This window comes from Schistosoma haematobium, chromosome 6, assembly GCF_000699445.3.
Source record: "Schistosoma haematobium chromosome 6, whole genome shotgun sequence".
In the NCBI taxonomy this organism is placed as follows: domain Eukaryota; kingdom Metazoa; phylum Platyhelminthes; class Trematoda; order Strigeidida; family Schistosomatidae; genus Schistosoma; species Schistosoma haematobium.
The window spans coordinates 15,768,800-15,779,939 of record NC_067201.1 but is presented as its reverse complement, the minus strand read 5'-3'; the positions used below and the strand labels follow the sequence as shown (position 1 = coordinate 15,779,939).

The following is an 11,140-nucleotide window of genomic DNA, read 5'->3' as shown; positions in this document are numbered from 1 at the left end:
AATCCTAACGAAACGGCTAGTGTGCTCAGGATGATAAGATAGCATCAGGAAATTTTTCCATCTCTACATTTTGGCATACTTGTCGTCTTATGGTTCAAGTTGTTTCTGCCTATATATACCCATTATTTATTCTTCTTGTTTTACACTGCTAATAAACACAAGTGTCAGACCTATAAATTTTCGGCATTAGGATTCGTTGCCGTGTAAATGATGATACCCACCAATGTTTTCACTAAATTCCTAGAATAGTTATGCTTATTAACACACTTAGCATTCCGTCTAGCTGTGCTAGATGTACTATCACAACTGTGACCGCGTTTGTTTCAGATATTACATCTAATTTTTTTGGTGGCCTAGCGTACTAACTATCCCAGTTCAGTAGATACAAATAATACAATAATCCATAATGATACTGAGAATCCTATGTGCTGCGAAAAACTGACATCTACTACATCCATCAGATTGGTATGTTTAGTCTCCTATCCCAGCGAGTGAATTGCGCATAAACACCACAGTCATTCACCATAGTTTTATCACCTTTAAATCGAATAGTGTGCTCTAGTTCTTCCTGTTTTCTCAGGCTAACCTAAGATGCCAGATGAGGTTTAGGAAGCCAGACATTTGTTACCCACTAGAACTCTACTGATGTTGTTTAGTATTTGTATGTTGATCAACATTTTTTACTCTGTCTCTTTAACGACATTCTTTTGGAACTTTTAGAATGCCTCAAATAAGGGGTACGTATCCTTAACTTATTAAAGATAATTAAGAAAGAACCATGTCAGGTTATTCTTATCACGAAATATGAGCCGTTAATGATAATCATTATCATGTGTGTCCCTTAATAAGGTAAGTGTGTGAAAATAAGCATTCAAAGGGTGAGAAGTACTAGTGGAATGACTACGGAAAGGGGAGATGAGAAAACACATAGGTCAAACGGCACCGGCTTTATATATCACCATCACAAATTACGAATCCATAGTAATCTCGGAAACATTACACTCATCTCATATTTTAAAGCTGTTGGTTCAAAAGGTACTACAGCCAACACAAATAGACGTGGAGCAGTCGATCGAGAGACCCAGGCCTAACAAGAAAGTGTTTCGCTTATGATGATGCCTGGAAGAAATTCATTTGTTTGAACTATGGGGATGATGCACTTAGTATGAGAGGTAGTAGATCTGTAGATCGACAATATTGTTCGTAGACTAGAACGGGAAGTGTGATAGCGCCGAAGCCTGGCCACATGATAACTCAAGCTGAGTATATTGCCCCAGTTTTTTTACGTGGACATGTTGAATGGTGAACGGAAAGTAGTGAAGGCGAAGAAAGGCTTATATGGCAACATTATCAAAACTGATTTGCTAACAATCGAAAATGTGGTGACACACAGCACCTTACATTTCGTTGTAATAAGTATGTAATTCTGCCAGCATAAGTGTATTTTTCCTTCACAGGTCTCTATAAAGCAGCACACACTGACTGGCACGCCTGAATTAGTCAGGATAAACCACGATGTGACCTTGACACAAGATCACATAGAGTAGTCAGTTACATCATTCCAAGACGGATATGTTACAGCCAGCCCACTATTCAAGCATCGTAAGTTAGTTAGTTAGTAGCCATTATGGTCCTAACACCTGCAGTTTGACTTAATTTATTCTGTTTCACAAACATGCCTGTTAAATTGATTACATACTTCACGTTTTTTTATTTGCATTTTCCTTAAACTTGGCTCAATAATCTTCCACATTCTGCAAAACCTGTTTAAATTTGGCGAATATGATGCAAACATTATTGGAACTTTTGTGTAATTACATTCATAAAGAAATCCGAAATGGTTTCTTCACAACATGTATGTGCCAGTGAGTTGTTTGTGAATAATAACTGAGTTGCGATAGTTTTGTATAATCATTAGCACTAGCTTGATTCAATATTATATTTTTAGTGCAGCGTAGAATTTCTGGCTCAAAGTATCCCAACAAGTTTCCTTTTCTTATTTCTTGATCAATCCTGACAACAAATATTGAGTGATCGCCTGTTAGAAGCTAGCATTACACTCAATAGATGTCTAAATAATGTTGAAATATCTGTTTGACAGTAACAGTGTTCAAGCGTGACACCATCCGCGATTTTGAATGCATGTTGGTAAATAAGTTGACGTTCAGCGGTCTGCTATCAAATCTGCAAGACAGATGATTTATCGAGAAGCCCTAGTATTTTTTCGCTGTCGCCTCAGAACTTCAAAATGTACGAATGCAACTGTCAGCCTCTGATTATTTATGAGAAAGTATTAATACCAACCACTGTTCACACAGAAACCTCAGAATTATTAATCAAATTTTCTCTCATTAGTGCAATATAACTGTGTTGAGAATGTATTCGAACCTGACCACAGACTAAACCTGCAAGGTGTGAATAGATCAGAGATTAAAACCATTCCTTTTCTGATGGTTTTAGTTTCGTGATTCTTATCTTCCTATAATGTTCGCCCTCGATAACTGTCACTTTTCTTCTCTTCAGTCACTGTACTTTAATGTTGACCAAAGAGAATTTCTATATTCATAACTTCCATGATACAAAAGTGTTTCATGTCTTTCCTTGAATATGTTATTCTGGTTTCCAGTAATTCCAAGTATAATGATCTCATGTACATTCAAGATTGTCGAAAGCGATTCACTAGAGCTCTTTTGATGTATTCTCATCATAAGGATTATCACCAAATATGTCATCAACTAACGTTGGGACCTCTTTGAATCAAACACATTAAATTAGGCCTTGTAGTAATATCCCGTTTTATAAATGTTATTTTTAACTCTTTGACATCCATACGTTTAGGCTATATCATATCATCCAACAACCTGTGCAACAAGGAAAACTTTGTATCGATTAAGGGGAAACACAAAGACATATGTTTGAATTTATCCGTCATTCATAATTTATTCTTGCAGAACAGACTCCCAGCAAGTCAACGTAAGAGTACGATTGTAACACAATTCAATAATTTTATTGATTACTCTCTCAGAATGTGGTTTAATCAGCTCTTATATATCAGTGTGACAGTTATTTAAGCGATCTCAAAATGAAGTAAGGCTACTTCGTTTCATGAAAAAATCCAAGGTTCGTCCATGCTTCGATTTGTTTTTGTCATAGTTAAACGGCAGTCCTAGACTTTAGCCATTTGTGTTTTAAGTGAATCAACAAGTCACCTCTTGTGTGATCATTGAATTTTAGAGTAATTACCCTGTAATTGCTCAACCTAGAAGCAAGTTTAACTCATCCATTCTTACTTAGGATGATGGGGACGATTTGTACCTAATGTGGATGATCTATGCGGAGTTTCATTCCCTGAGATGAATAGTTTGCTCATGTGCCTTTCACTGTTCTTTAGAACATGATCATGTTGTAGTAAAATATTTGCACTCCTCTACATATGACTCTCAGATCATTCTATCTAGCTTTATATTATTGGATTTTGTCGGCCTTTACCCCGTCGTTATCTGCCTATTTATTTTGATAGTATATCCCTGTGACTAGATTCCTGTTCCTGTGCATTTCAGTGATTTTTCTAGTTTATTGATATACTGAATTCATTCCGATATGCTTGTTGATCCTCCATTGACCTGAGAGTCAAGCTTCTAAACATTTCCCATTTTCGCAGAGTGTTACGTCTTAGTCTTGCTCTCGTCTGTTATTGGAGCATAGTCGATTGATTTACTCATAACTTACGTCCTTAAGTGAGAAAAAATTAAGATTAATGTGCAAAAGTTTATTCGCAAATTACAAGTAATCGATCCAAAGATATCGTTCTAATAAAACATTATTAAAACTACAAAACAAACCTTCAAGTTTTAGGTTTCCAAAGAGAAACTTTTAAAGGAAAGGCAAAAAAAGTGAAACCAAAATATCTGAGGTTACGGATCAAAACTAACAAGTTAGGAGGTTGACTATAACATATACATCAAAAACAATGAAATCATACGTATTCAGTGAAAGGGAGTACTTTATCTGACAAAGTGAATGAAATCTCCTCTTTGACCAGCACGAACATCGATTAGCGGTAAAATGCCATCAAATACTTTCACGTATATCAATGCATATGGACAACTGTGAACATAAATTCGACTAGAAGAATGTTGAAATCCTGGATAGAAAGAACACTAAGAACACCAGGTTAGTGAACATCCAGGATAAGACGAGTCACTGAAAAATTGCACTTGTAAAATAGGAATGTCAGGAACAGAAAGCGGAACTTACTAAATGGCCCAACGTACGAGCTGTCCTTGACGTTAATGAGCAGGTGGAATGTAAAAATAAAGCATACGTCATCTGAACAAAAGTGAACGTAAAACTGCAACTACATCCAAGGGACATGTATCCGTTTCTCCTGAAAAAAAACATGGACGATTTTCTTGTGAAAAGTGAGTAGCTTATTGCACATTCGGTCAGACGATTCAGAGACAAGCTCTATGAAAATAGAGTTCTACATCCAGTTTTGTGATTGGTAGATTGAAGTAGAACACAAAGCTATCTAATAATGATATAAAAGAAGCTGTAAACCTCTGGCCACCCAAATAAAAATGTCTATCCGTTCAACCTGTAGCGGTAAATAAATCCCCAAAATAAATAGCTCTGTATGTTTCCGACATCGGTTGCTGACCACATTAGTCTTAATGGACTCACTTAGCTGAATGCACTCGGTCATCCAACCGCACCAGATCACGAGTGGGAACGCCATGCTCAACAACCCCTACAATCGCTAGCCAGATTAGATCAGACAATCCCCGATATATTGATAGCCTATCAGATATATCTTCGAACCTTCTCGCTTCTGTCTTTTGATTTCACTTGGTGGGTACGATTCATATTAGGTGTTACTGTTTTGAGCGTTGTCAAACTCCGAATACCTGTGGTATCTTCAAACCCAAGAAGGACTACACATCAATAAGAGGAGACCTAGGTTAAATCAGAAGTTTGCCGGTCGGCACTGTCAAATGTTTTTTTACAACCAACATGACTGCGGCTTCGTGGTTCACAGTACTAATATAAGGCTCGGAAACATGTATTTTCACGTGGCACACAATCTTTCACCTGGATTAACAATGCCAGATGCTTGTCTCGAAACATTTCGTAACCGCGACCATTATTCACGCCAGTTCTACCATTATTACTGTGATAACACGAGTCGTCATTTTTGGTTCATAAAATATTTTATATTGAATGTGGTTAGTTCAAGTGTTTGAGTTACATTCAATTGAGTTGTCGATGGGTGCATAACAAATCCAATTATAACTTATTCATTTCTGGAGCTTTGATGTGTATTCTGTGACTAAAAACAGAAAATGGGTGGATCGATGTCGAGAATAGTTCCTGGTTTATACATTGGCGGAGTTGCTAGCGCTCAATCCAAAAGTCAACTGGAAGAAAATGGCATTACTCATGTCTGTAGCGTTCTCCACTACAATTTCAAGGTAATCTAGTATGCTCATAACTTGATAGTAGTTAGTGTCCCACTAGAAAGCAATTGCTGCTTCGAGCTGATGACGACTCGAAGGAAAATATTGCCAAATATTTTAGGGACGCATCCTTTTTCATTCACGGGGCAAGGGTTTACGATGGTGCCGTGCTAGTCCATTGGTGAGTAAAAAGCCTTTCTGAGCGTATTTTTTCAGTTCTTTGTTATTTATCTTTTAATCTAAGGTTGTTACAGTCATTTTATTTCGTCAGTTTTTTCAAATATTTGGAATTTGTACTAAGCTGGTTCTGTATTCTTTCAAACTTCTCTGTACATTCATTGTAGTCTCACCTTTTTATGTTCCATCTCTGCACAGTGAAGCTACTAAAACCATATGTTTTTTAGGCTGTCGATCTAGACTTCCAAATATACTTAGGAGATTCCCTTTCTTTTGAGCGAGCCGGTTCTACTTTCGTAAATATGTTAAAAAACCATAACATGACTAAAAACACTGTCGTGTCTTTTTAAATAATCTTGTCAGTTCCGTGACCATTGATTAATCACTATCCTTGAAAGGAGCCGATTGTGGACCTTCTAGGCCTGGTGAATTTTGTCGCCTTCGTGTGATATCGTACTGAAGTCCTTTTTATCGGGTGGATCGCAAGCCATCGGACAGATATGAACGTCACTAGGGCTATATTCCAATCAGACTATCCTTTGAAGTTCACTGCCTAGCGGTCATGACACCTTTTTCGGTTACTAATTAGTGTCCCGTTAACTGTCAATTGTCTCATGGACACCTGGTGTTTTGCTACCAGTGTCTCAGATGAGTTGGAACAGCCTCCGTTAGTAACCATATGCAGCTGCTAATTCCAACTCGTTACCACACTGTGGCTACCTGATTTCTGTTGGGGATGCAAGATCCTCAGAGCTTACTTGGTAAATGTCTTATTTTTGTAATTTTATTCTGGAAATTTAAATTTCCTGTCTTCGCACCAAAAGCGCCCATTTTCACCTTCATGTCGTATTTCCCACTTGCGAGAACCTCAAATGTCATTGATTTGTTGTCTCTTTTAATATGCTGTTTTGTAACGTTTCCCAAGGACATTTATATGCTTTATATATATTTAGTTTACGGCAGCGAAACATGTCCATTAAGAGTAGAAGATACTCGTAAGCTACTAGTATTTGACCACAGATGCCTTAGAAATATTGCTGGCGTCTGCTGGGATCAACGGGTAAGTAATAGTGAGGTTAGACACAGGGTATTAGGGAATGATGGCAAATCAGTTGATGAGGTTGTGAATCTTCATCGACTGAGATGGTTGGGGCACGTGTTACGTATGCCTGACTACCGATTACCACAACGCGCAATGCTGCTGACTAGTGTTGGTGATGGTTGGAAGAAAGTTAGGGTTGGCCAAACCAAAACGTGACATCAGTCTTTGGAGTCACTAACTTCTAGTCCTAGCAATGTTGATAGATGCAGACTGCTTTTTTGGGGTCAACGCGACTATTGTGACCAATGGTTGGAGACTGTGGGTGACATAGCTGAGAATCGATCACAATGGCGTCGGTGTATACACTCTCTGTCTTCCCTTAAACTAAGAGATTAAAATCGCTTTATATCTTTCTTTCTACGAACTAATTCTTTCCTCCTGTACTATATCCTTATATCCAATCTTTCTTTTATATATCACCACCTCTGAATTAACTACTTTTGTGAATCTGGTGTTCATCTTGTCGTGTTAATGAGGTATGGAAACTTGGACCGATGCATATATGTGCCTGGTCGTACATTGAAGCTGACTGACTGATATATGTATATATGCTTGAGTTGTGCTTGTCGTTCTTGCTTCTGGCTGCTTGTGGAATACATTTCCCTCTTGTGCACCTGGACTCCTCTCTCTGGTTAGCGGGGCTGAGACACGTCGGTACAGTTGGCTTATTTGGTCATTGTGTCACTGAGTCTTCGTTCCGTTTGCAGATTAGGTGAACTTTTAATCTCTTCAAACGTAGCACTTTCTGAGCTGGGAATCTACAAATATCGTCAAATATATGATTCACCAGGTCAGAGTAGTGTTCCTCAAGAGCTTGCAGAAACCCAATGCTCATACGCGAAACACGTCGCAAAGTCACAAGCAACATAGTCCTATATTTTGAAAGTGCCCTACACACACTCAGTCCTTATTAGCACTTTTTCGTGGACTGATAACTTGCCTAGAAACTGGTTCGTTCCTCACTAGTTTTTCACTTCGATAGACGCAGTCTCATGTTAGCTGTTGACCAAAGTAGGTCCTTACTCCCTTCTTTCCGTCGAGATTTAGGAGACAATATTTTCCATTGGTTTGTAATCGATTTTATCCAACTCTTCCAAGTGGGTTCTTCGTGTTTTCCAGCCTGGTTTAAGCTCCAGGTATCCTCATTTCATCTAACTACTTTTTTCAAAACAGCACCGCATACATAATGGTTAAGAAAGAGACTTTCATACCAAGGACTATAAAAGAATGGGCTTATGAGATCATTTCAAGAAGACAAGACTCCACAATCTCGGTCACATCAGGAGTCTCAGACAAAAAGTCTATGGTACTGCTGTATAATGAGCCAAAGAGTGTCACGAAATAAACATCTGACATTCTTTATTGAGGTTAGCATTAGTAATTTTTGTGCTGGAGTCCATCAGATTACGTTATAGGTCGACCTATCAGACAGGTCATGTATTCAACGATCCACTAATTAAATCCACATGATAAAGTATACGTCTAGACTCGTAGTTCACCAACAGAAAGTTTGACTTTTGACTCAATTTATTAGTTTACTGGGAATAGTCAGATATAAAAATTATTAGCACCGCGACTTAGTGTTTGTAACAGTCAGTTTTCAACCCGTAAATGTGTGGTCTCAACTCCAACCACTTAACTTTGGTTTTGACAGCCATACATAATGCTGCTCAAATCTGAGTACTTGATAACTAAGTCAAGTTAAATTTAATTTCTCCGAATTACAAACCAAACCTGTCTAGGTAACTTCTTTACCCTTCACAGGTTTCGATACATACCTTGTGATTGAATAAACAATTATTTATATGTTCAAGTCATCACAATCCATTATTTGCTAAGTAAAAGACTACCAGCAAGAAACCAAACAAAAGAGTAAAGATAAGGGTGATGGTATAGTAAATTTCAATCTCTTATTTGATCAAAATTATAATAATTATGTATAATAACTCTATCTCTATTCCCATATTACTTAAAAAGCGCTTGTGGCGTCTCTCGTAGCGTGACAATAACTTTGGCCTATCTGATGACCATAACAAATATGCCTCTACCAAAGCTCGTTAGAGCAGTTGTTGGTGCAAGACCATGCGCTTGTCCGAATAGTGGATTTCTGGTAAGTTGAAATACTCTCACACTTATTTTTTGTTCAATGCTAAAATAGATATTTTTGTATCATTCTGCTCTTTTACTGATTCATCGTCATCCATTATTTAATTAAAACTTCACTACTAACCCTGCCAATTGCATTGGTAGAAATGGTCAGTAACAAGTGAAGCAATAATCTCGAACGCTCCTCATATCTTGTTTCATTTGGCAAAATTCGAAAGCAGGCTTTGATAAACAATACTTCAATACTTAGAGAAAACTAATGATTTGAAGCAAAAACATTGTATATGTTTATAAGCAGAGATAGATGGTGGCTATCAGTGGAATACGGGATGTGCATTTCGTTCTATTTGGGACTCGTCATCTGGATGTACCTGCATCCCAGAGTTGACTTTCATTCTGGGACTCGAACCCGCTACTGTTCGCTTCAAATATCATCTCACTATACATTTAGCTAATGAATCCAGATAGCCACTGGCTTGTGCGATGCGATTCAGACACACCCAGCTGACGCAGAGGATGCAAATATGCCAATGTGAGACTAATCAATTGCAGTCCTAAACAAAAATGGGAAGACTTAAACAACTAATATAAAAATGAATCAGTATGTTTATGTTCACTGTGGTATTGAGTTATTTCTCATTATGAATCCATCTAATGGTTTTTGATCCTCTGAAAGAGTTAACAGTTTATTTGGTACCTTCTACTTTGAAAGTCACAAATATTATCCGTTGCTTCTTAACTACTGGAGATAAGTTCCATCCAGATAATGAGATGTTAAAAGTATTACATTTGATAGTTATTCGTTGGTTTGTTCATAGTATGCTAAGTATAAAGATCCCCAGGCAAACATTTACGTCCTAAGGAATTACCAAGGTAATCGAGTTATTACAAACATTAACTCTTGTCATGCAATCCGAAAGTAAGTAGTATACTACGCTTCAGATAACTGAACTAGTCACTAAAATCAGTTAGTCAGTCATACGCAACGTAGAGTCTGACACGTTTCCATTAGTTCAAGTTGCCACATCACGTCTACACAGCTGTACTCCAGAGTTGTATAAGTTTTAACAGTATTAGTGGTAGTAAAAAAATTAGGCATAGAGAATATAATTCGCGGTGAAAATATGATTTCACTGAATAAGAAAATATTTTGTAATAACGGATCTTAGGATCTAAGGAAAGGTAAATAGTAAATTCACCTGTGCGATTGCGAACAATTCTAATCCATATTACCCATTGTCTCTAACTGATAGTCGTTGTAATGATTTCATGCAATTATGTCATGATTCGGTTTAATTACTAAAAGCTTCCTTCCAAACTACTCGTACATCAACTATAGTCACGCATTGCCTTAGTTGGTAATTGGACATTCTTACTACAAATTTCTATACGTAATACGGGGAAATAGAAAAATGTTATCTTCTGTTAGTGCGAATTAATAGTAACTAACACTTAAAAAAATTGTTTTTTATCTGTTTTTACCGATAAATTGCATTTTTTTCAAAAATTAGGTACGTCTTTCATCCTTTGTTTTAAATAATTTGGCGACTTACCAATTTTAAAAAATGTACACATCTTTTAGGAACAATTGATAGAGTATGGCAAGTCTGGTGCTGCTGCAAAAGTTCGACGTGAACTAATCGCATGTTATGGTGAATGGCCAAAGGAAAAAATGAATGCTGATATTGCTGTACTAACAGAACTGCTACTCAAACCAGAGCATACTACCTGTATTGGCGCAAGTGGTGGTTTCACATTGCCGGATGATATTACAGAATATAATGATGATGATAATGGTAACAACAATCAACAAGGATCTCTTAATAATCCCTTAAATCAACAAAATTCACAAAAAAATAATATGAAACCGACTAGTTATACAATCTATTCAAATAAACCATTACATATACAAAGAATACTTGCAGAGAGTGAAGATAATAATCCAGCATCGTCATCATCATCAGTATAAAATACAATATTAACGGAAAATAAACTAATTTTATAAATAACTACGGTTATTCAAATTTGATATTTGTTATTTATTGTCAATAATCACTTACCACTGATATATGTGATTAAAACTGATGTAAACCGTCTGTAAAACAATTATTTATTCAATCTTACTTTAAGTTTGTTCGCTATTCCCTTATTTTTGTTTTATAGATGTTCAAACATGTACTCTTGTCGTTACTGAATGGTGATGGCCTTGTTGTACACAATTAACACTCTAACCACACCTAATATATAAATGAACTTTTAGTTAGTTTTATTGAACAACCCGTCTCTAGGCTTTCCTTTC

The 11,140-nt window shown here is 36.9% G+C and overlaps 1 protein-coding gene across 1 annotated transcript; it reads left to right on the top strand.

Moving 5' to 3' along the window:
• Positions 1 to 423: 423 nt before the first annotated feature.
• Positions 424 to 10,810, top strand: DUSP22 (Dual specificity protein phosphatase 22; the record flags this gene model as incomplete). The annotated part of the gene is made up of 5 exons (XM_012937816.2): positions 424 to 465; positions 5,340 to 5,471; positions 5,507 to 5,637; positions 8,713 to 8,845; positions 10,424 to 10,810. The coding sequence occupies 5 exons, from the start codon at positions 424 to 426 to the stop codon at positions 10,808 to 10,810; spliced, it is 825 nt and encodes a 274-aa protein (XP_012793270.2).
• Positions 10,811 to 11,140: the final 330 nt, after the last annotated feature.